Below are 26,184 nucleotides of genomic sequence, written 5' to 3' on the forward strand. Positions count from 1 at the left end.
TCTTTTAGCTTTTTTCAGTGACTAGTGAAAATGTCCAAGGCTTTTCTGGGAGACAAAAAAAAAAAAATCCTGTTAGGTTATTTACAGGTGTTATTAAACTTCTACTTCTGTCTAGTTAATCCTTTCTTCACTTTCTCTATTTTGTGTAGTATTGACACTTTTTTTCCTAGCTTCATACAATAATGCCAGAAATCAGAAAGCCAACTTCTTTCTTGCCTTCTTCCCTTCTCTGAAGCTAATGTTTCATTGCCTACCCTCAGATGTTCTGGGCAGCTGACTCAACTAAGGACCAGATGTGGGTGAATAAAGGCGTGTTGCAGCACGATACTTTGTGTGGATGTGTTCACTGCTTGTGGTGCCTTGCAGGGTTATTTGCATGGCAGTGAGAACTCCTCAGTAACACAGTGAGCATGCACTCTGGGAATGTTGGCTTTCTGGAAATGAAGGGGTGCACTAGAGTCTTTTCTGACATAGAAGCAGAAGAGCGAGAGATGAGCTGGGATATGGCATTGCTTCCCCTCAGCACAATATTGTGAACAGGTGACCAGATTTCTGTGTTTTGTCAATTCTCTCGGTGGAAAGGACAATTTTAGATGAGCCAAACCAAAGATGACAACAACAGAAGCTATGAACCATACAGTTGGAGAACAAAATACACTCTGTAGACTTAAAAGGGCTAGTTTTGTTGCAAACAAACACCACAAATTTTTTCAAAAGGATAATCCAACTGCATGTGACTCAGAAGGGAACTATCCAAATTTCTGTGAAGCCCAGTTCCTTTCTGGTGTCACTGAGCCAACTGAAACCTGCTGTATTGTGAAAACACTGGCATCAGCAGAGGCGTGTGCTTTGTTCACCTTTGAATATTGTAGCATTAAAAATAATTTTTTTAAAGGAAAGCCACACCTATTGCAGAACAGTATTGTTAAGGCTTGTCCGAGGTAAAGCAGCTTGCATTGCTGTGATGACATTCCCTACAACTGGAAAACTCCTCTGTCAAATGTGCTGCTGTAGTGCAAAACAGCTTGCAAGCAGAGAGGCTGTTCCAGCATGTTGCCACATTTTATGTCCTGTCAAGCCTCAAGGACAAATACAAGCTGCACAGTTTAAAAAAAGCATTTTTGTAGCTAAACACATTTGCAGTGAACAAAAACCTCACTTAAGGAGTCTAAATATGCAGGCAGCTTACAAAATTCATGCAGGATTTTTGCAGCACATACAAGAAATCCTTAAAGACTGAGCAATATGTTGTCTCCTGGTACTCTGGAGTTTCTGGAGATGTGAGCAGTTTGCTACAGCCTCTGTTGCAGCACTCCCCAGCCCTGGCAGCAGGACACTCTCAGATCCAATAAGTCATGTCTCTCCCAAGGTAGCAGTGCTGTGCCAGGGTATGTCAGCTGTATTTCCCTGTGGCAAAGACTCATCCAGCTACAGATAGACCACAAGGTCTGTCTGACCTTGCCCATACATTCCTAAATCATCCTTAAGAAAACAGGAGGCCTGTGTGCAGATGCTTCCTCCAAGAAAGGGAAGGAAGGGGTACGGACATTCTATGCACACCTTGTGCCGACGTGCCCTTGGAAGGTAAGGATGTGTTCAGTAAAACAGCTGAGGTGTCCATGCCATGGGAAACTAACTTTGGCTTGTTTGGGCACTTCCCTTGCCTTCTGCCTCAGGGCAGATCCAGCTGTTGTAATGTCCCTGACAGAAACACACAGGAGTGTGGGACAATGCAGCGTTTGGTAGGACATGCCTACTGCTGCAATAGGAACACCTCTTCAGCACATGCTGCTACTTGTAAAAAGCTTATAGCCTGAATAAACCTGGGAAACTAAAATACTCGTGATGAGGACAGCCTCTGGTGCAGGGTATGGATATGTGAGCATCCAGCATGTGCCTGGAGTTTGAGGCTGGCTGCTGGCCTCTGCTTTTGCCCATCCTGCTGGAAGGGCCCTGAGGGGACTCACTGGTCTTGTCAAGAATGGTTCTGGTGACAGTGACACTTCATGACTGGCCTCTGGAGGCAGGGTGAGCCTCTCATTTCACCCAGGCCACCACACCTTTGTCAGGCCCAACAACATGCAGTTGGCCATTACTGAGATGAATTTGGGCTTGGAAGAGGAGCACGTTACTGCAGCAGTTCCTCTGAGCCACCGAGTGCCCTGCGGTGCTGCAGTCAGACCAGGCTTTCCTCCTGAGAAATCACAAATAGTTGTTTTGGCATCCCCCTCTTGCTGCCCTGACTCATGGGGGTGAGTCTCTGCAGGCAGAGCCTGTGGAGAATTGATCCTTTCCCATATTTGGCACTCTGTTAATTTCTAGTTAGGTGGGGTAAATATTTACCCTTAGCTTAGCTTTCTTCAGGGCTTGTATGACTGAGTGGCATCTTTCCATGTGGGCCTATTGCTGCTGATGGGTATAACCACAGCCAGGTGCTGTTCCTGCCATGATTTTACGGAGTGCTTTTGTCTCAGCACCCTTCTCATTTTTCTCTACCTGTTGGAAAATGCCCAAGAGTGAAGCTAGCCTAAAGCTGGTATTTCACCCTGTCTGCAAGGCACTCATTTTCAAGTGTGTGAAAGTAGGAAAAAAAGAGCCTGGCAGTTTTGCTACACAAAAAAAATCTCTGCCCTGAGACAGTCCAACCAACACTCCTACAGCTGAGGTTTGGTCTTTTCACTTTCAGCTGAAGTTGAGATATTCCAACAATCTTTGAAGAGCAGATATGGTGCTTTTTTTAAAGAAAAGAGTAAACCATGGCAAAATTGGATGGAAAAGCTAGAAGGATGGTGTAATTTCGGCAGATGCAGAAAGGATACTAGTGAGGAAGGGGTTAGATAGATAAGATTACTGCTTTGACCACTTTGGCAATATCTGTACCAGGAGAAATCATCAAACTTCTTGACTTCTCTTTCCTCTGTCTTTGCAGTGTGAGGGTGATACCTGCTTGGCTTTGTCGAGTGCTTTGAGATCTGTGAGTGGACCACAAGTGACTGGTGGCAACTTTCAATAATACTGTGATTACCTGTTAGTTATCCTTGTTCCTCCAAAGGGATAATCTGTCTCTCAGTGTTTTCTGTGCTGAGTGCAGGTGCAAAAGAGGTAATGACACTGAAGGGTCAAAAAGCTACCTCCCAAATGTCCTAGGGAGTGGTTTTTCTTGGGATGTGGGGGTTCCCAGTTCAAGTTTAAATAGATTGCTGTCATAAATGAAAGGGAAAATGAGAGGGTGGTTTTAATAAATTTCCCCCATTCCTAAGCAGCAACAAGCAGATGGATTTGGAATCAACCCCCAGACACATGTGGCACCCTTCTGAGGCTGTTCAGGAGGATCCTCTCCCATGGCCTATGAGTGTGTGATCCTTGGCCAGAGTCCAGAGCAAGGCTCTTGTCCAAATCCACCCACACACACTCGTGTTCAGGTTTCTGACTGGAAACTTCATCCAGCCTGAAGCACATCACGAATAATGCAGAGCTCCCAGTGCACTGTCTGTCCTGCCTGGAAATTAGCCCTGGTGTAAGATGTGGGACATGATGTTTTATATAGAGAGTTGTAGTAGTGTGGCTTCCCACGTGGCCAGTTATGCTGGAATAATGATGACCTGTTGAAATGAACCAAAAAAACTATAACGTGCTTTTAATCAGGAAAACCATGTGTGTAGTTGGGGGTGGGGATGGTAAATTTCTTAATGAATGGTTATGAAATAATAATGAACTCTGTATAGTTGGGGCATAAAAACCCAGAGAATTCCAGGATAACTTTTGGTCTGTACTTATTGAAGTGTCTTTTGGGCTATTAAAACCCTGGGCTATATTAAATGATTTTAAATATAAAAACTTGGTACCATGAAGCCACTTGAGATATTGTACAATCTGACTGCAGATATATGCAAATTGGCATAATTTCCATTTGACATATGCACTGTAATTATTGAAAGCTTTTTTCCAAATTTATTTTTCATGTCTGCTGTAGTTAATTCACTATCTCCTTTTAACACTGGCAATTATAATTATTTGCCAAGAGCAAATCCTTGCTAACAAAAATCCAGTTTTCTTTAGCCTGCAGCTTTTCCTTTGAATTCATGATGAGATACTGTTAATCAGAGGAACCAGTGCTGGCCTCTGAGTATCCAGCAGGGCAGGAAAACACTACAGTCAGAAAAAGAAATGCAATTAATTAGCCTAAGCTTCTTTCTGGCATCCCAGCCCAGCACCTCCTGGGTTGCCATGTTTGAGTGAAGAGGTGCTCTGTGAGATCAGAGTTCTCAATAGAACTTAAATTGAAAACTGTCTGTGCCCACTGTGAGATTTCTCCTCACAAGTCCTTACTCATTCTTATCTTGTAGGGGCTACAGGTAGAAAATAGCATATATTTGGGGAAAACAGTGTTATTGGGTTGAAAAATACGCTTTCTAGGGTTGTTTTGCGTGGGAATCCGAGCCAAATCTGTGGCTGAAAAACAGAGCAATTGAAGAGCTTTGGGATTCTAGCTGCATACTGTTGTTCAGAAATAAAGCAATTCTTATTCCCTTGAAAATGCCTCGTCCTTTGTGCCCTCCTTTCCCTTGGAGATCAGTGTGTTGTGCAGCTTCTGAAAGGAAACACAAGTGCAAGTGCTGTCTAAGAATTGCTGACCTACTTTACAGGTGTTTTATTCTTCATTGAATCAGATATGTACCCGCAACAGTACAGGTGGATAAAAATTACATTTCTTTCACCCACTGCCACACAGGTCAAGTGCAGGAGACCTCTACCCTTGAAGTTTCTACCCCTGGAATATTACTTTAGGTTCTCCTGGGTCTTCAAAGGGATGAAGTCCGAACACAGCTTTGCTGTGTGAGCTCAGAACAGCATCAGGTAAGGCAGCCTGGGCTGCACTTCTGCCACAGCAGTAGGTGGGCACAGTGAGAGGAACTGCCCATGTTGAACCGTCTTTCCAGCCCAGGTATCCAGGGTGCAGATGATAAAACAAAGCCTGCTGTGAATGGGGGCTCATTTTCCATTGCACATTTGTGGAACACCTGGCACAAGAGGGTCCTGGGATTACAGTGTAAATGCAACAAAATCAGGCATTGGGGCTGATGAAGAACACAGCAGATTGGGCTGCCATAATTAACTTTATCCAGCCTGATGAGCATAATGGAGAAATGTTTCAGTGTTGATCTGTTTTCCAGCAGTTTTTCAGTGGTGGGGAAAGATTCCCAGTGTCCTTCAAGAGCAAGTGGAAAAGCATAATAAAATATTACTTCAGCTGCTACTGTACCATAGCTGCATCTTGTCTGGTGCACACTTAGCCCACATGAGTGTGAATGGCATTTTCCAAAAACCCTTTTGGGAGGGTCAGTTTGCAGCTTGACTGCAGGCAGGACAATCTGGCATCCAGACAGATTGCACCCGATGAGTTACTGCTCTCTGAGTCAGCTGCTTGGGCTGCTGCTGAGTCCTTGGCTCTTGTGTGAGCTCTGCAGCCTGGGGAGTAATTAATCAGACCTCCATCGTTCTTATGGACCCAGGGCTGGAGCCAGGGAAGCATGATGTCAGCGTCTCACATCGTCAGAATTGCTGATTCATTTGATTCATTCTTGCTGCTGCTTTTCAGAATGGGTTTATGGCTCCTCTTTAGCGGCACTTAGCGCTCACTGACAGGAATATAAAATACTACCCAAGAAAGTACACCAACTCTAAGATGACTGCCTTGAGGGGAGCACTTAATAATTTATTTAGAAGTTTCTCTAAGGACCTGAGAATCATAAAATACTGTTGGATGAGAAGTTAACAAAAGTACAGTTAGTTTAAATCCTCATTTGCTTGTCATCTATTCACTGTTCTATTGGCCACGTTGCTCGGAGAGCCTGACCAATGGCCAGTGTGACTGCTTTAATTCATGGGATTACAGCCGAAGTAAATTTGTCTTCAAGTTGGCAAAGGCCTGATGCCAGCTCTCTGGAAAACTCTGTTACCAGAATTCTCACTAACTTCAAAATGAGAGTGGGGCTGGACTGAAGGAACCCAATTTGGTTATGGGTAGGGTAGAACTGCACTACTCAACACTGACTCGGAAAAGTGGGGGTCCTCTATAAGAATGCATTTTGTCTTGAAAGGATCCCAACAAAGGAATTTCATTTTGATCAGGATTTTAATTTAGCTGCCTTGATTTTTCTTGTGTAGGCCAAGCTACCTTATTTTCTTAGCCTGTGTGTTCTGTGGTCCTGATCCTTGATGTTGTTGGCAAGACATAAAAACCATCTCTGGTTTGGGCAGAGGATTAACTTAGACTGTGAAGAGGAAATGAGAAGCCATGAAGAATCCATGCCATGGGCTCACCAATAAATAGGCTTAGGCAAACTCTGATGAGCTAGGCAGGTGGGAGAATATTCTCCTGCAGATTCACTGTTTAGTATATGGTTTGTAGTCTCCCAGGTCCTGGGGAAGGGGCACACCAAAAATGAACAAATGGGAAAGGCAGCCTTGAGCCCTCTGGGGGAGGTTGGGGAGGTTGGACCAACTGCCTGGTTTGATCATGATACCTTTTGTGGCACAGCTTTTCCTCTCTGTGCAGCCTTTCCTGAGGGCGGAGCAGTCATGCCAGCCTCTCCAGCTCTACTGCTGCTGCCCCTCAGTGAGCAGAGAGGGGACCTGCTGACTGACACAAGGAGTGGGAAACCACTGGCAGAACATTCTCTCCCAGATGCATTGTGAAGCCAGTGTTTGTCCATTCCTGATGCTGGAAAGTCCAGTTCCACTGCTAGGCACAGCCTTACAGGCTCTAGTAGGGTTTGCCTAGTGATTATAAATAGATGTTTTCAACTTTTGCAGCTGCATATGTGAAAGAGAAAATGTGACCACAGGGTGCACACAGGGACACACAGGGTGTTTGTGCACTCACTGCTGAATGAAAGGAATGGCACTGCTCACCTCCACCTGCCATGTACTTGTCTGTGTGTGAAAGGAACTCTCCTGCTCCTTGGCATGTGTCTGTGGCTATGTGTTTCTATACTGAAGTCAAAATTTTGTTTGTGGGCACAGTCTTCAAAGTCTTCACAGTCTTTGTTTGTGAGCCCAGTTATGTTAGTGTGTCCCTGTCCATAGCTGGGTGCTTTGGTATCTATAGTCAATTCAGTATTTGGGAACATGAGTAATGATCTTAGAATTTATTTTAACCACTCATATCAGAAAATTAGGTCAAGTGCATGCTCCATTCATCCAGCACTGCAGGGGTGACACACATTTTCTTCAGCACAGCAGTCCTTCAGACTTCACTGGGCAGGAAAAGAAGTAGAAATACCCCAGCTGAAAATATTGCAGAGAGATAAGATTAGGAAAAACATTTGCAGTAGGGTGTGGGCTAAGTGGGTAGGGAAGCTGATGCTTCATAGAGTCATCACATAGAAGGGAACATACTGGAAACTTCAGCTTCTCCTGCAAAGAGATTGTGTGGCTGGATGTTTATTGAAGAAAATCCTGAAGTATAAAGTGCAGGGGGAGTACTGGTGCTGCTCTGCATAGTGATGGCATGGGAGATGCAGATAGGGATCTGACACTGCTACTTGTAGGGACGGTGGCTTTTTTTTCCACTGTCCCTGTCACTTGGCGGGCGAGATGTAATTTTTCAGTTTGTAAAGCTTCATGGATCCTGTACAAATGAGTGCATTAACTACTCACCAGCTGTAGTCTGATGTTTATCTTTTGTCAGTTTTTTATTTAGTACCAGATTACAGCTTGCTAGTTTTAATGGGGTAGAAAGGGTAGACAAGAGAAATATAAAGAAAATTAACTCTAATTAACAGTCATAAATTTCTCTGACTCAGGAAGCATAAACAATTCTGTGATGGAAAAGCAAGCTGAAAGAAAATTGAACTGCCTGATTTCCTAATCCTCCCAAAGCCTTTACAACAGCTGGGCATTTAGTTGTTGTCAGCCAACACAAAAAGAAACATATTTAAATACAGATAACAATGCCTCAGGAGAATAGAGATTGATCATAGACTGTGATTGCTCTGTGACTTCTTTTCTGAGGAAGAGAAAGGTATTATAATACACTGCAGTGATGACATGCATTTTGCACTAGAAGTTGAATAAAGAAAATGAGAGTAGTTGGGAGAAATAAATGACCAAACAGAGATTTACACTGAGTCCTAAATTCAATTTAGTCCTAAAACAATTAAAATCCCCTTGAAATCAATGAGTGTTTGCTTGAATAAGGTCTAAGTAGATTGTCTGGGGGATTTTTTTTCTCAGCCTACCTGAATACTTTGTGCAGGTCTTGATTTTTTTTTTCCTGTATGGGGAAGTACTCAGAGATGTGATGATGCTGTTTTGATGGGGATTTTAAGATAAAAAATCAAACAGAAATTTGGGAAAGCCAGCATGGTTTGTCCAATTTACTTTTTCCCAAGCAGTATGAGAGCATGGAAAGCATCCAAGTAGGGCTCAGGGAATGTAAGTCTGAGCATGTTTCAGATGCCTGAGCAGATAAACTCAAGCTGAGACCCCTGAAGCATTTCCCTGTGGTGTGCACAAGTAGCTGGTTTGTCAGGGTGTATTTGCACCTTCTCCAGATTTCCCAGCAGTTAAAGGTTTTAAGTAGTTAAAAAATTACTAAGTGCTTCATTTATTTCAGGCTCCAGTGCTGTTATTTGCATAAGTGCCTACACAGAAGAGATGAGAATGACATGCCAGGTGGGCTATAAACAAGGAATCAAGCTTTACCCTGTGTTAGGAAAGGGTTAGAGAATTTTGCTTTGCCTTGCAAAGTGTGCTGGCATACACAGGAATGCAGGTCTTGCTTGCTTGGCTTGCTCTTAAGTACATTGCCCATGGATTGCGTGGTGCAGAAACTTCATAGTGCCAAATCAAAGGCCCCAACTGGCCAAAGTAACAGAATAAACACTCAGAAATTTATAAGGACTTACTAGGAAAGCTACCTTCAAGTCAGCACATGCGGTCTTTGCAGAAGAGGTTCTATATCATGGAATCTTGGAATATCTCTAAGTTGAAAGGAACATTGAGTCCAAATCCCTGCTCCTTGCAGGACTGCCTGAAGCTTTCCTATGAAGCAAATGTGAGTCCAGTGTCAAGCACGGAAGAAATGCATCTATTTCAAATGCCATGAACACTGCTACAGAAACATTTATATCTGCTGTAATACATGCACAGACATGGCCCCAGTCCATAAACCCTAATGACTACCTCCGTGCAAATAAAATTAATATGATATTAGTACATAATGAAAATTGATGTCATCATTACAGTCTTCTCTCATTCTGATGAACTGTCCTGGTTCTGCTTAGGTGGCACTTCCTTACCTGCAGGCATCATTATAATCCTTTTGGAGTCAGCAGGACTATTTTCCCAGCCTAGGCACCATACCTCAGGAGCTCTGTACAAAAAAGAACCCAGCATAGCTTTTTTTACTTTTTTCTTTTTTTTTTTCCAAGACAAAGCAGTTTTTTGTTTTTCTGTTTGTTGGAAGGTGTTACAGACCACTAGCCCTGCTGCAATCGCTGGTGTGAGCTCATAGCTCATGGTAACCCTCTTAGCTCTTGAGCCTGATTGCAGCTGTGGCCCTGCACGTGTGAGCTGTGTGTGTCTCCTTAGTGAGTGACACCTAAACTGTGGCTGCAGATGGTGCTCATGTGTCAGCAGCAACCTGCCCTTGCAGGTTTTTGTCTCATCATGCATACAGTTATGAAGTTTGATTTAACCTGTGACTACAGGGCAGCCAAGGCAGAGACACAACCTGCTTTTTTCCCCAGTGTATTTGAATGTTTAAGTTTTGTTTTCAAAGGAGTTGTGTGAAATATAAGTTCTATCAGTGAGGATACACCAGCCTAAAAACTGGAATCATTGTGATGGACCAGAGCCATAAATGAACTGAGGGCCTGGCTTTAGTTGTGTACAGTTCAGGGGGTATGTGTGTTTTTACTGTGGAGATATTTCCCATCTAATAGTTGTGAAGTGCAGTTTGTCCCTGTTGACTGTAGAATTTAACAGTGCATATGTTCTTTAACTTGATAATATTTTGATGCAGAGGAAGAGGTGTAGGGTTTGTAAAATCTCTGTTAGCCATTGGTTTGCTGGGGCCAAATGAGCTGCTGCTCATCAGCAGGGCAGTGTATTCCTGCCTCTTTTCATTTGCTGTCTGTTCCAGTCCCAAAGGAAAACACATTCCTCCAGTCACTGTTATTTTCCTTCACACTTAGAGCTGACTAGGAATACACACATGGCCTGTTAATACAAATCAGATCGTGAGCTGTGATTCACTATGTTGTAGTAACTTGATTTTTTGCAACAGATATGCATATCTGTGATTAACAAAGATTGTCTTGGCCAATGTTAGGGCTGTGACTAAAGCCAATCTTGTTAGGCATTCATCATCCTGATTTATTTCCTTGTCAAAAGGTTTCTTAAATAAAGTTTCTTCGAAGAAACATTGTCATGCTATCAATTTTCCCTGGCAGATGTACTGATTGAAATAAATGTATTTTTTCATGCCACTCAAACACTGAATGACAGATCATGCACCAAATACAATAAATGTAACTGTTGTTTTTATTGTTACTATGATCATTGCTATATCACAAGATGGATGGCAGCAGCATCTCATAAGAGCAGAGACATATCTACATATTAATAAAAATCCCACTCCCATGTGAAAAGGTTTTCAAATCACCTGTGTGATTGTTTTTTTGAGATGGCCTAGACATCATTCCTCATTTCCAGAACAGAGCAGCCTTCTATCCAGTTTTCCACTCTTCCTGCATATCTATTCTTTTGTGAGGGATTCAAAAGCTTTTAGCCACTGTGCAGTATGTGATTCACACATCTCCACATGTAATGCATCACAAAATAGTACCAGTCCCATAGAACAGCCTGTCCCTGCATTGCATTGCTCTAGGCTAATGTACTGTTGGGCAGCTTAATTCTTGCACATATCTAACTCAGATACTTTTTCTTAATTGTCCCTTCTTCCTGTCCAGTCTTTGGGTAGAGAAGGGTGCTAATTTTCTGTGAAATCTATTTCTTTCTCCTCCATTATTTATTTCTGTTGCAGAAAAGAGGCTAGCAGGGCACACAAAAAATTCAACTCAAGGTGATCCTTTCAGGATGAGCCTCCAAACAGTGGGGATTGTTGTTGATTCCATTAGGGCTGGCTGTGCAGTTCCAGGAGTGGCAGGAGCACCTCTGGGTTTTTGCACTAGACCCTTGCAGTGCCTTTCTTTCCACCTTGGGAGTGTTTTTACTTCCAGCTCCCTCTCCTTTCCCTTTCTTCATTTACTCAGCCACCTTCCTGCTTTTCTCTGCTGGATTTCTGCTGATGCTTGCTCATCTGGAGTGACTCCACTGGCTGCCTTGGATTCCCTAGGGAGCCCCAGGAGGGAAGAAGGACTATGGACTTCACCTGGTCCTCCTGATGCTCATTTTGTCAGTCCTTTTTCACTGCTCCAATATGCAGATGAGCACAATACCCCTTCTGTCCTTACAGCAGTTCTGTGTCAACAGAGCCAATGAAGATACTTTTGAAACAGAAGAAATAATGTCACCTTCTTTTAGGTCTGTGTGTCTCTTTTGTAATCAATGGTTTAGTATGGTTACAGCTCAGATCTCTTAAACAGTCTTCTGGGTTTTCCAGGGAGTGATGAACTTGGAAAGAAAAGAGAACTTCATTACCAGCCTCTGATTTTCTTCAGACTGTTTAAATATTGGAATGAGTTGATAACTCAGAAAGTTTTTTACAGGTCCTGGCAAAATTAGGCTTCCAAATGTTGTATTTTTTGCAAATTCCAAAGAAAGGGATAGAAGGGAATGGTTCAAGTAACTGTGAGGGTTTCCGAGGTCATTGTTAGGTAAAATACACAGCTCTCGCTGCTGATACACAGTTTGTGTCAAAGATCAGTCTAGCTGTGGGGAACCACAGGCTGGCTCCAGGTGCCTTCCTTAGTTTCTAAGATGGTTTCTGTGCACAGCTCCAGAGTTGACAATGTGTGTACATGTGTGCAGAAGAACAAACTGCCAGGCATCAATTATTTAAATGAGAAATAGTGTATTTTGATTTAGGCCATTTATTTTGACCGTGGTTTTTGATAAACTCCCAGGGAAAGGTCTTCCTCTGATTGTGCATAGGATCCAAAGGCGGCAAGAGCAGCTGCAATGGTGAAAATCTGAGAAGAAAAACTTGCATGTATTTATTTATTGTATGCTTATTAATGATAATGTGGATTATTACCATTTGGAATATAGTTTTGTATTAATTTCTTCTTAAAAAAAAAAGTGTTTTAAAAACAAACTATAATAAGTCTGTCATCCATTTGAAATAACCTGGTAAGTGTGCTCTTTTCACCACTCCAGTATTTTCTGAAACCCTCAGACTGTCCTTTGAATGTTGACAGTTCCTCTTTGCTTTTAGAAAGATTTTATCTTTTTTTTTTTTTTTCTGGTGACAAATTTAGCTCAGTTCACCAAAACCTTATTTTTTATTTCTCTCTCTCTCACTCCCCCATCTTGACAAAGAGCAATAGGTAGCAATTGCTAACTAATGAATCTTCCTGGTGCCAGTGAAGGATTTGATTATATGCCCAGACTCCAAATAGAGCCCTTTTTTATTTTCTTGTGAATAAGAAGAAGAGAAAATATTGTATTGGGGCCTCATGTTTTAAGCAGAACATATAGAGGACTAGTCTTACTTCAGCTCAGAGACATAGACTTGTTTTTTAAATTAGTTGGAGTTTTTTAATGTGAAAATATTTGTTTGAAACAATCAGAGCAGATGGGGAGAAAAAGCTGATGTTGAAGCTTTCAGAATTGAGGATGCCTGTGCTGGTTACAGCCATTCTACCTTCCCTGTGCTGTGGGTTCTGCTCGTTTTCAGCTGTGCAGCACAGGGATGGTACAGGACAAAGAAACTTGGGCTGCTGGTAGCCAAGGAGCTTGAAAGGAGCTTCGTCTGTAGAATGAAGAGATGCAAATTCCAGGAACTGCAGAGTCAGTAGTTAAATTCTTACTGTAGCTCCTCACTCTTTCCCTGCACTTACATGGAAAAAAATGTAAATACCCTGGACTGTATCTACTCGCCTCTCACTTCTGGGCTTATCTCCAGTTCACAAGGACTTCCTTTTTTAAAAATGAAGACTGAGGATTGCAAATAAATCACATGGCTTCCTGAGAGAATTAAATACTGTTAGGTGGGTGACAAGGCATTAGAGCATGGTTATGATTTGACCTTCCAACCTAAAGATCTCTAGAGAGATCTTCACTTGAATGGTAGCACAGACAATCTTTTTTCTAATTGCTCAGCTGCTTCTGTAGAGTTGGTTAGACACTGCTTCTTCAGAGAAGAAGCGTGTTCTTCAATAATCTTCTTTAAAAAAGGCAGACTGGTGCCAAAGTTGTTAAGGTTTGGTTTGGGAGATGGACTTTATGCACTCGTTGGTAGGAGATGTGTTCCTCACCTTCAGCTTTGGACTTGGGCTGGCCAGGAGTGAGTATTCCCCAATGCTGGCACCGCTCTCTAAAGCAGAGCCAAGCTGGGAGGCCAGAGGGAAGTCTGTGTGGAGCCTGAAAAAGATTGACATGTATTTAAAATGTTTGTCATTTTACCTGAGAAGTCAAGAAACCAATGCTCATTTCTTGCCTGGTTGTGAATTGTACCACTGTATACCAGATTTCTTGATGCAGGTGGAAGAGGTGTGTATTCTTTCATAGGATGAGATTTATCCAACTGTGTTGCTTATCAGCATGGACAGATATATTTCACTTTCTTGCTGAAACAAGCTGGCTGCATTTCCCTGCTTTTATGTAATTAATGAAGTTTTTGCTGTCTGTTGTGCTGTGATTTTCAAAGACATGTGAAACAGCAAAACACGCTGGTAGAATGACAAACAGTAACAATTCATCCTTTCTTAGAGTCTTGTCCAGAAGTGGGGAGGATTAGACCACAGCCCCAGACTAGAGAAGAAGGGGGTCAGTTCCCAGAGAAGCCCCCTGCAGCGCCTGCAGTCAGAGCACACCATTCCATGAGATTTCGTGTTGGGAAGGCAGATTTTCCTTGCACTCTGCTCTCTGTTCTGCCTGATGCTGCTATAGAGAATGGCTCAAAGGGAAGGTGCCTTTTCTTCCTTCTCCTTTAGAGAAGGGAGCGGAGGGAAGAGAGCAGAAAAGTGGTGTTTCGATCTGCCTTTTTCTCATTCTGGTGGCATAAACACACCAGAGTATTTCTCTAAATTAAATTAAGCAAACCTTTTATGTTCTGTCCCTACTTCCAGAAAGCTAATGTGGCTGCTTGCAGATTTGCAGCCACGGAGGAGACAAAGATCTGTAGTGCACACAGACTCAAGTGCTGAGCAGTGTTATGCTGAAAGAACTGCACAAGCTTTAATAGCATATAAAAGCTTTCTGGGCAGCAAGCAAAAAGCTGTTTAAATCCCTGACAGGGATGAGAGAATAGCATGTATTATCAGCATATGGACAGAGACAGAAAGTCTCTCAGAACATTTGCATTTTGGATTTGCTGAAATTACGAGGTTTCAGCCTTTCCAAAAAGGTTGAAATGGTGGAAGGAGTAATTTTAAGGCTTCAATTTCTCCCTGTCTCCATATAAATATTTAGGGCTCTTCCCTTTCCTCTGCACACATGCCTGAGTTACACTGATCCCACTGGCAATTTTTCTCGAATGTATGGAATTGTATGTAAAATATGTAAAAATCCATAGGCTTCTCTTTCATATTAATAATCATAATTTCATACTCAGATGTTAATGATCCCAAGTATTCCTTGCCCCACGTGGCGAAGGACTAACCCCCACCATGCATGGCATGGAACACTCAGCAAAAGATTGTCCCCAGGCTGCAATTCCTCATGAACACTGATCCTTTTCCTAGCAAGCACATGTGTGGAGCTGCATATCTTGAGACACAGTGCCTGGACAGAGCTCAGATAAAATGTGGCAGGTGTCTGTGAGGCAGAATGATGCAAGCTGAACTGGAGCAGAACGTGATGCTTTTGTGGATCAGTGGTGAGCAGGTCAGATAATGAGTAATATATATTGGTTCTTTGGGGGAAAATTGCTGTATCAGGAAGGTTTGACTCTAGGGATGTTTTGTCTAAGATTTCCCTTATTTTGCTAACTAATTTGCCAGACTGAAATCTCTCTGCAAAGAGTCCGTGTAACTCAAGGATTATTACATTAGTGATTTGTATCAAGTGGCATAGCTGGAGCTACCAGTTTGAGCATATAGGGCAGGTGGATGAATGCTTTCTCCAATATCAAACAGATGCAGCAAAAAATTATTCAGGGGCAGGAAAAGAGGTGCTATTAGTTGACATTATTGAAAATGTCAACTCATTCACCAATAGCCATCTGTAAAGATGAGAGAGAAAAGCAAGAAGAGAAGACACCATGGGCACTGAATAGAAGATTCTTGGCTAATTTAAGAGGAAAAATGAGTATTTCTCTACTTTTCTGATTAAGGAGAAGGTAAATAGGAGCAAGTTGAAGAAAGATCTTTCCCTTCTTGTCTGTTAACGGGATGTGACTGCCACTTCAGCAATGGCAGCCCTCCCTCCCTCCAGTTTCAGCTACTCAAATAGCAGCAGACAAAGACTGGGAATAGGCAGTGTGGATAAGCTGGTTTGTGAATGTTTGGACTGTGACCCCCTTCTTCCAGTCAGGCTGTTAAATATTCATGTAAGTGGGCTCAGATAGATCCCTGCCATCTGTCTGTACTTACATGACTTCATCCAAGCAGCTCCAAAACATGTAAAATTTTATACTCTGAACAGCTCTTAAAAGAAAAAGAGATTTTTACCTGAAGGGAACAGGAATGAAAATACAATGTGATTTAGCAAGTAAATTTATTCATCTGGACTCATCAGCAAGGACCCAAATTCAGCTCTTTTAAGTGCCAGGCCCAGCCGTAGCCCAAGGCTCTCCAGGTAAAGGTCATATTTAGTGTCATAGTTTATATCCAGAGTGTTCCACAGTTTACCTAATAGTGATCATTAAGCATTAAAAAATCTCTGTATGTAACTAAGAAGGAAACTGGAGATTCTGTCACTATACGTGTGTGTGGGTACAGAATGGAAGTATTTGAGGGGGGGAAATCAGTAATAAGCCCATTATTTAGCCTTCACTGCATCCAGTTGCACACCTTGATGACCAGATAAAAGGGGACTGTCATGCAAGCTTCAGTAAACAGTGTGCCATATGGACAATTCCACGAGGGAACAGATTGTCACAGCTACATTTGACCTGTTTTAGAGCAATCCTGACTCTCCCTTGGCACCATGGATGCACTGCTGACATTTCAGCAGAACTGCTTCAAAAAACACTTGAGTGCCATTGTCAGAGTAGCGGGGCATTTTAAGAGTGAGAAGCAATTTCTTCATTTTAAATTAAGCAGCAAGCCCAGTTCTTCTCTCCTCAGAGTCTCTTAAAACAGTCTGAGCAGGAAAGAGGGAGAGACAAGAGTACTGAGAAGACAAAGCCAAGCTTTTCAGTGTACCTGTGTTAAGTTACTGAGTACATGCACTTGTGTCATTCATACCCTTCAGGGATTTGAGTCTGAACCTCAGATTCAGCTCACAGAAACCCCTGCATGGGCAGGTTGTCACAGAAGAGATGTCTGTGAGATGGCTGAGGTGGGTGATTGGTTTCATACCTGCTCCCAGAAGGGAGCTTACTTTTTTCTGTTCAGGCTCTCACCTTTGAGCTCTTTTTAGACAGGAATGCTTTTTGAAAATGAAAAGGATCACATTTTCACTGTGGTGCTTAAAAAATTCTTACATGTATTTTGGAAGCATGCCAGAGGGGGTCTTTGTGCCTTGAAAACATTTCAATATGGTGTTATTCTTTTAGGGTCTTTCTCCTTGGCTTAGTCTTTAAGAATAGCCTTGAGGCTTTCAGCTTACTCCATTGATAAAACTTTATTGATGATTTTTTTTTGTCACCATTTCAGGCATTGGGAAGAACGTCATCTGTGACCGAACGGCGACTCCCCTGGATGCCTTTAGGATGATGACTGCGGCTCATTACTACCCAAAGCTCATGAGCATCATGGGGAACGTTCTGCGCTTCCTGCCTGCTTTCGTGAAGATGAAGCAGCTGATCCAGGAGGGCTACGTGGGGGAGCTGCTGGTGTGCGAGGTGCAGGTGCACAGCGGGAGCCTGCTGGGCAAGAAGTACAACTGGAGCTGCGATGACCTGATGGGAGGCGGGGGCTTGCACTCGGTGGGCACCTACATCATCGACCTGCTGACCTTCCTCACCAGCCAGAAGGCCGTGAAGGTGCACGGGTTGCTCAAGACCTTTGTGAAGCAGACGGACCACATCAAGGGCATCCGGCAGATCACCAGCGATGACTTCTGCACCTTTCAGATGGTCCTGGAAGGGGGCGTGTGCTGCACCGTGACGCTCAACTTCAACATCCCGGGGGAGTTCAAACAGGACATCATCGTGGTGGGCTCGGCGGGACGGCTCACTGTGATAGGCACTGACCTCTACGGGCAGAGCAACAGCTCTCCTCAGCGGGAGCTCCTGCTCAAGGACTCCACGCCGGTCAGCAACTCCTTGCTTCCGGAGAAAGCCTTCAGTGACATCCCATCCCCCTACCTGCGGGGCACCATTAAGATGGTCCAGGCTGTCCGGCAGGCCTTTGAGGACCAGGACGACAGGAGGACCTGGGACGGGAGGCCCCTTACCATGGCTGCCACTTTTGACGACTGTCTGTACGCCCTGTGTGTGGTGGACACCATTAAAAAGTCAAACCAGCTGGGGGAGTGGCAGAACATTTCAATCATGACTGAGGAGCCAGAACTGAGCCCGGCATACTTGATCAGCGAAGCCATGCGGAAGAGCAGGATGTCTCTGTACTGCTAGCTCCTCTGAGCTCCTAGGAATGAATAGGAACCAGACAGCTCTTGAAGGAGATGGTATTTCAGCCCCTGTGAAGGGCTTGGGTGTCTTAGCTGAGGATTACAGGAGAAGGAAATACAGTGTCTGGATCAATTAAATCTGTTGGCAGCTAAATGCCAAACTGATGTGGTCCTTTGAAACGCCCAAAACAGACAGGAGATGTAAGAGCTGATAAACTTAACTGTTTTAATAACAGTATTAGCTGACTGATTGCAAAGATATATCATGGACTCATCCCCTGCTTGCAGGTGCTTTAGATTATCCAATTGTGTTTACTGTGAAAGGTTGGGAAGATCCTTTTAGATTTTCCTTACCTACCAGAGGGCTGTGAAGGTACTGTCATGTCTTTAAATTTTCTGTAGTGTCTGACATGAATGTTTCCTACCATGACAGCTGACACCACCATGTTGTATTACTACACCTCCAACCAACACACAGAATAACAGGGCTTGATGTGAAAGTGTTGCAGGATTCAGAAAATCTTGGCAGTTCACTTTTCATACAGCCTGTTAAGAGCTTCTCTGTGTTGGTTTAGTAGTTGTTTTTTGCTTTGTTTGGTTTTGATTTTTTTTTGTTTTTTTTTTAAAGCACAATTAAATAGGAAAATGTGTGGCTTTTAAAACAAAGCATTCCTCAACCACAGTGCACATGCCTGGGTATTTGGGGAGGGAGGCTCTTCTGTGAGCTCCTGGTAAGTGTCAGTGTTACGGGTTTTCGAATAAAATGGGTGATGGAAAACCTTCATGGATGGCAGGTGGCACGACCCAGTAATGATAATGGGGTTTATTATACAGCCGAACTCAGGCTAGTCTTACAAAGATTTGCACAAAATTTCCTGTGTTTGGGACTGACTTTTGAGTGAATTCATCATGCATTTTGGCTTTAGGTGGGAAACAGCAGGAATATAACCCAAAACCATACAATGTTTGGTTGCATACACAAACAGTGTTCTTTTAAACCACTGTGAACTCACACTTGAGAGATGCACACCAACAAGTAATTTCACATCCCTCAGTCCAGAAGTGCTCACCTCCAAGTGGTAAGTGTGAGTGAAAAACAAAAGGGATGAGAAAATTTCCCATCTATTTACAAGGGAAAAAATTACATAGGACCCCCAGCCTTCTCACCTCCTTAAAGTGGCCAGCTACTGGTACTGTATTAATCATTGCCTGTCACCAGTGCAGGAGTGGACAAACTCTTTTGCTATGTTTGTCCTGTTCTTCTTTTTAATATTTTAGATTGCAGTCTTGAAATAATTCTTTTGAGAATATCTTCTTGAAAGAATATTTGAAAGGCACATGATTTATCCCAATAAATAGGGATACTGTTTTTCTGAGTAAAGCTGCTCCAGTGCTGATGTGTTTACAGCGCTAGGTCTTGAGATAGTAAAAAAGTAGAACACAAGCATATAGCACTAAATCATATTAAACTTGAGAAAAACCTTTTCAGGGTTTTTTGTTAATTTTGACTAGGGGAAGTAAGAGAACACTGGGGTGAGCAGTAAATATAAAGAGAAAATATGTTTTTGAAGAGGAGGGCATCAATAGTGTTGTTCATCTTATCTGGCTTTAGTCAGCTCAGTTGGTTGTCTTGTTCTGATCAGCAAGAACACTGCAGTCAATACAGAGAGAGCTCTCCAAAGGCTGACTCAGTTCACCCTAGGATTAATATAGAAAGAGATGCCCACTGGAAATGCCTGTCTTCCTTCTTTGCAGAGAATTCTGGCTTCTAAATTTTGGTGTGGCTGAAGTTAGGAAACTTGACTCCCAGCCCAAAATTGATTCATATGTGCTTAATATTTCAAGAGCATATATATGACCTTTTGTTAAATAGTCCCCAAAGTGTGGTAGTGTGACTGATGAAGGAATAATGTAATACTGCAAAACCACACCCAAGGGGAGAATTGTTTCTATCCATGCTGTTCTGCCAGTTCTAGCAATTCTCTCTGGGGCTGTTTCGGCTAAAACCTCGGGCAAGGCTTCATCATTCCTTCTTGGAAGCAGCCCTTGACAAGTTTGGTTGTTTTTTTTTTTTTTTTAATGGGTTTCTCTGAGAATTCCAGAGGTAGTATCTGTGCCAATATGAATCTCCCAGTGCAACTGTCATGGTATATATCATGCTATCCACTTCCTGCCCTGAAAAGTAAATAACACAGAAGAGAGGATTTGATCAAGAAATCACCTGTCTCCTGAAAAATAGAATTACCCCCAAGGGGATCAAGAGAGTTTTCATACACTGAAGCAAAACCCATTTACTGAAAAGAGTGGCTAGTTCAAGTCATGAATGCAAGCCTGGTGGATAATTAACCATGTCTAGTTAAACATCATCCAAAAGTGGAACCAAACATGGACCACAATGTTTGTGAATCTTGCTTCTCAGTTTGGCGATTGTGTTGGAGTTGCTGTTCATGTATTTTTCCCTTCTTCGTGTTTCACAAATGTTGGCCGTGTTTCCTCTCTGTGTTTTCTTCTTTTCTCTGTCTTTCTGGGTTTTGTGATGCCAGTTAGAATCCTTTCCCCTGCCCCTGCAGTGAACAGGCGAGACACAGTGAATAAGGATAGTACCACTGAGCTCAAACTTTCTGCCCCAGACACAAAGGTTTAGGTGGCAGGCATCATCCATCCCCTGTACAGACCTACTGTTGATGCAGCAGAAAGAAAATCCAATGCTTTGGCTACACAGACATCTGATGCTGCTGTCTGCACTGGCTTGCAAATGGGTCAGATCTTGTACAGCTCCTTGTGCTGGCCCAGAGAGAGCAGGACAGGGTGGGACCTCCTCTTCTAATGGTAGCAGAGATGCTACATTTATGTTACCTAACTGGGATGGCAGCAGGAGCTGCATGCATTCAGGATTGTATGGCAGTTTTTCCATTCTCTGGGAGGTGAAGGTGCTGCAATGTCAAGTGTAAACATACTATACTTCCACCTGGCTTGGAGGAGGAAAGAGTTAGTGTATTTATTGAATGTGTATTGTTATTCTGACAAATAGTTTATTTATAGTCTGGGACTTTTTCTTGGCAGCGTCCAGCCCTCTGTTCCTTCGGTGAAGTTGAAAGTACATTGAATTTGCTCTAAGTAGCCTCTGGAGTTCAAGTTGGGTTTAGGAATTTGGGCAGCAGATAGCAGAGATGTATTTGATTGAGCTCAGAAGCGGTACCATCCCAGGAAACATGTATTTGGAATTGCACTTTTAATGCTGTGCCACAAGGTTTGAGATGAATGCTGCTAAATTGGTGCAGGCCTAGGAGCCAAACTGCAGCTACTGCTGGAATTTACAGTAGCCCCCAAACGAACTTGTTCATACACTAGATAAGAAATTTCATTCCTCTCTCCCAGGGCTGCTATTGGAGAGGCTCTTTCCTTTGCCATCAGCCTGTGCACACAGGATACTGATCCTTATGGTCTGTTGCCAAAGACAGAAAGAGCCAAAGGGTGAGCTTTGATGCTCTGCAGGGCCCTGTTCCAGTGCTGGGACAGTCAGCTGGGAGAGGGTGTCTTATTTCCCATTGGAATTGCATTGGGATTCACACCAGGGGTAGCACAGCCCTGCACTGTGTGACAGCAGGGCACAACTTAACTCCTTAAATGTGCCCAGAGGGAGGGTGGTGATTACAGCAGGGAGCAGCAGGAAGGTGTCTGCAGGCTGGTACCTCTGTGCCTGCCCTGCAGGGAGGCCGTGGAGGGTGAGGGCTGCACTTCCCGAGGGTGACAGCAGCAGCCTTGCTCCACCTCTGTGTGTGGGAGCCCAGGAAGGGACCCTGCCCTTGGGGAAGCAGAATCTATCCCACGCTCCTGCTGGGTAGGCACATCCTCAGTGCTGATCTCAGTGGAGTTCTACATGGAAGTGTAAGAACTCTGTGGGAGCTTGGGCTTTCCTACATCCAGTACCATGCATGTGGTAAGTCTGTAGTACGTCGGCTGTGTAGTGAGAAAATACCCAGTAGGGACAAGAGGATCTTACTCATGCAGCCAACATGGCAGGGAATTGGGCCATGCCTTGATGAGTTTTGGCTCAGGAAGGGCTGCTCTGGAGCTCATCCTTTGCTTTGGCTGAAGCAAATCAGCCAAATTTGATTGCAATCCCTGTCCAGCCAGCATCGGGCAATCAGAGGCACTATCCACTTTGTACTAAGTGTTCCCTTCTTTTCCATAACTTTCCAAAAAGTGACTGAACAAGTAAACAGCTGTCCTGGAAGTTCAGCCATTTAAAAAAAAATGAGGCTTTTCTGCTGCATGTGGTCACAGCACAATGACAATTCAATTTCTTGTTTAGTTTTGTGTCCATGTGGAATAGACCCAGATAATTTAAAATGACTCACTGTTCTACCAAGAAAAGGCATATTTTATTTACTGGGTAAAGGTAAACATAGTATCTTGATGTTGTTTTCACAGAGAATCAGGAAGGAATGATGACAGAACTTCTTGTTGCTGGGAATTTTTGTATTTGACTTTTATTTATGTCTTTCAGCATAAAATATCACTCATTATGAAGTCTGTTCACTGCTAAGTTCTGTATTTACAAGCCAGAGTTGTGACTTTGTGCAGTTACTCCACACTGATTTGGTGTTCTAGGCCCAGTGGTGTACCCTTAGGATGTATGAAACTCAACACTGGACTTTCGACCTCTGCAGTGATCTCTGGAGCTAATTGTGAAATGGCAGGATTAATCAGAACAGCAGTTTCTTTTGTTGTTGTTGAAGTTGTTACTTGTGGGGAGCAAAGTTTGTAAATTTAGAGATGAAGTGTGACTGAATAATATTTGGCAGTCTTATCTGCTTTAAAATTTCCTCTTTTTTGAGCTGCTGGGTGAAGTCTGTCCAATAAAAATAATTTCCCCTTAACTGCCCACTTCCATTTGCTCATGAAAAGAAGAAATTTTAAAGTAAATGGGACTACACATAATGCTGCATTCATGAACTGATGTCAAAACCTCATGACTTAATGAGTGTATGAAGCCACAGTCCAAACAAGTAATGTCTTTTTTGAAGCTGCCAGATGGAGGCCTTGGGGTTGAGGAAAGAAGGGTATGAATGAGCACAGGTCAGACTGAAATAGCTTTTATTCAGCATTTTGAATAAAATGAGTAAACAGAATGGCTATGGTCAATCCAAAACTGAACACATGTTTGTATAAGGGTATTTATTTACATTTTTTAATTTTGCGATTAAGTTCTATTTTTAAAGAATGCTGTTTTGAAATGAAAGCTTTTAAAAACCTTTTATTATATTTTGGCATGTGTGAAATAAATTGTTTGGGGCTGGGTGGGAAGGGTTTTTTTTTTTTTAATCCATACTTTAAAAATCTCATCTGTTTGGTTTAAGGATGTTCAGTGAATTCAGCTGCCCTTGGGCAGGTTCAGCTCTGAACCTGGACCCTCAGAGTATCTGACAGTGACCCCATTTTTAACATCTGAATTTGGCCTTCTGAGTTTCCTTTGTGTCTTCTTGTGGCAGTGGGAAAACTGATTCATTCCATGGAGTTGGCAACAGATCATCAAGACACTTTTTGCAGCAATGCCAGCCATTGTCTTTAAAAGCACTTAACTCTATTGACTTGTTTACCTTGGTTATTTATGACCTTCCAGCCATGTGCTGTCCATTATTTGTTTTCCTTTTTTTATATCAGCCTTTGGACTCACTTCCCTGCCCTCTCTCATTCCATTGCAAACCTGGAGCAAGCCTCCCTGGTTACCCCTGAGCTCCTGCTCAGTCTGTGTTACACGTGGCATACAGGGTGGCTACCTACAACTTGAAGTGACTTTTAACACATTGCAGGATAGGTGAGCACCACGACTGCTCCAGTACGGGGCATTCCGAGTGCCCAGCCAGGGCAGGAATCCAAGCTCCCTCCTGTGCTGTGCTTCACGAGCAACATTCACTGTTTCTCTCCCACTGGGTTTGCTTTTGTTTGATTTTGAAAATGAGAAAACGTTCCGTTTGTTGCTGTGTCAATATTAAGTATATATTTATTGTTTTTCAGACATACATACATATATATAAATGCTATATATATATAATGTCAACGCATGGACATATGTACAGTAGATATTTTAAAGAGCTATTTATCAAGAAAATTAAGTGTTATAAGTAAACAGAGTTTATATTTTATATATTATGTAGATAGCAAAAAAAAAAAGTGGTTAAATTATACTAGGACTTTTGGGGGTGGGGTTGGAGAAATGGGCAAGGACTGGTTCTAGCATTTTAAACAGCCAAACTACTTTGTACGGAAGCTGCCTGCTGTGCCTCTCGGCTGCAACATCTGTTTGTTTCTTCTTTTAGAAGATGATGTGCATTGTTACTTTTACATTGCTTGGGGAATGTAGTTAGTTTATTCTCAGCCAACTGGTATGTGCTGCTTAAAACATGGTTTCCTGCTGTTCTGCATACTTGCATTGATGGAATAAAAGGATCTTAACTGGCAAATAAAGATGTAAAAGGTTGTGATCCCAGCTGTCTGTGGTCTTTCCCCACACTTGTATTTTGGGGGGATGTGTGCGTGTAATAACCATCACTTCTGCCTGGCTTCTGGCCTGCCTGTTAAGTTCAGCAGAGTAAAATACATGGGCTTTGTGCTTGGAGGTGAGGATTTTGATGGAGGAAGAATGAAGTTTAACACTCATTGAAGATTTTATGTGTGGCAAAGACTGCACTAGTGCCTCTTGGGGGGATATGTCTTGAGGGGACAGCTGCTTTTGTTGCCAAAGGATGCAAGTAAGTCCAGTGTCACTGCAAAATTGGGACATCCCCCCCTGCTGCCTGGAAATCTTTTTTTCTGAATTTTCTCTTTCTTCTGGATCCTTTCACTTGTCTTCCTACCTGACCACTGGTATTGTGGAATGTTTTTGCCTTCCCAGTCCCCAGCTCCCTCCAATGACTTGCCCATGCTTACCTCCATCCTTGCTCCCATCTGCCAGGAGCTGTCTGCTTGTCTGGTGCTCCTTTCCCCCCCTGTATGTGGGAGTATCTGAAGTCTCGTAAGGATCTTCTTATCCCAGCCCCTCTGTTGCTGAGTAAAACCTCACTTGGGTATGATGGAGAAGAAATTCTGAGATCTGAGGGAAGATTTAGTTGCCTCTCTGACTGATGAGTAAAGAGGATAGAGGATTTCCTGCATTGCCTTTTAGAGCAGAGCATACAGAAAGATGCTGGATTCTACTTGTATCAGTGCAGACTCCATTCCCAAGCACTATGAGAGTGTGTAAATCCGAGGCACAAATCTGTGAAGGGATGGGAAATCATCATCACACTTAGAATGCACACTACCCTCAGGCCACATAATCTTGTAAACTGGGTATTTGTCATTACTAAAAAAAATTACAGTTGGTATACTTTTTATAAAATTTACAGTGTGATTTCATCACAGATATGTAACATGTTAGCAACTTCTATTACTACTACTGCAATTATCATACTGTAAAGATATACTGATATTTATTTGTGCATAAAATACTCTTTATCAGTTTTAATACACATAATTTTCTTAGTCTGTAGAGAAGAAATGCACAAGATAAGGAAGCGTCAGTGCCCAGGTCTTCAGGAATTACAGTTTAATGTTTGCCTTCTCCTCATGAGTAAATGCAATATAACCTTGCTCAGGTTTCCAGATCACCATCCCCAACCAATCAATTAGGCACTGAATTAGAATAGGGCCAAATTTCACAGTATATCCTTTCCCATCAACTTCAGAGTAAAACAAGGCCTACTTGTCTTTAAAAGGCTAAAATGTAGAAATCTCTTGGAAACAGCACCTGGGGGAGCAATTACTGTGAAACAGTGTTGGAGGTACAGTGGGGTTATTAGTACAGCGTTCCAGTGCACAATACATAACTGTACAGGTAAGTGAAAATGCAAGAGCGAGTATAAACATTCCACACTAATGAGGCTGCACAAGTGCTAAGATAAACATTTCCAAACCTGTGTCAGCACACTGAGACACTTAAGTGCAGATTTATGAACCCAAGTGAAACTTCCGCTTTTAAAACAAACTGCAAAACCGTAGGTGAGGGGGAAGACCTCTTGCCATTTTCCCTAGTTCATGAAGAACCAAGGCTTCCACAGTTTACCCTGGCTTGTCCTGCTGTTTTCTGGAGCCCCTATTGATTACCAACTATGCAGTAAAAACAATGGGTGGCTTGTAGCCATAAATATTAATCAGAAGAATGTTAAATGCATTGCATTGTTCTCTTTGGCAATGAAGAGTTTGCTGGGGCAGGGGTTATTAAAACATGCTGCTGTGCCAAATAGTAGACGCACTTAATGCTTTTGCTATTTA

General features: G+C 42.8%; 1 protein-coding gene across 1 annotated transcript in view; it reads left to right on the plus strand.

The window, feature by feature from the left end:
- Positions 1–24,356, plus strand: part of GFOD1 (Gfo/Idh/MocA-like oxidoreductase domain containing 1) — a 70,847-nt gene extending 46,491 nt beyond the window's left edge. Inside the window, exon 2 of the mRNA XM_064705243.1 lies at positions 16,953–24,356. Within this exon, the coding sequence (XP_064561313.1) occupies positions 16,953–17,872 (920 nt within the window). The 3' untranslated portion in view covers positions 17,873–24,356. The remainder of the gene's footprint in view (positions 1–16,952) is intronic.
- Positions 24,357–26,184: the final 1,828 nt, after the last annotated feature.

The sequence above is a fragment of the Zonotrichia leucophrys genome, chromosome 2 (assembly GCF_028769735.1).
Source record: "Zonotrichia leucophrys gambelii isolate GWCS_2022_RI chromosome 2, RI_Zleu_2.0, whole genome shotgun sequence".
Lineage (NCBI taxonomy): Eukaryota > Metazoa > Chordata > Aves > Passeriformes > Passerellidae > Zonotrichia > Zonotrichia leucophrys.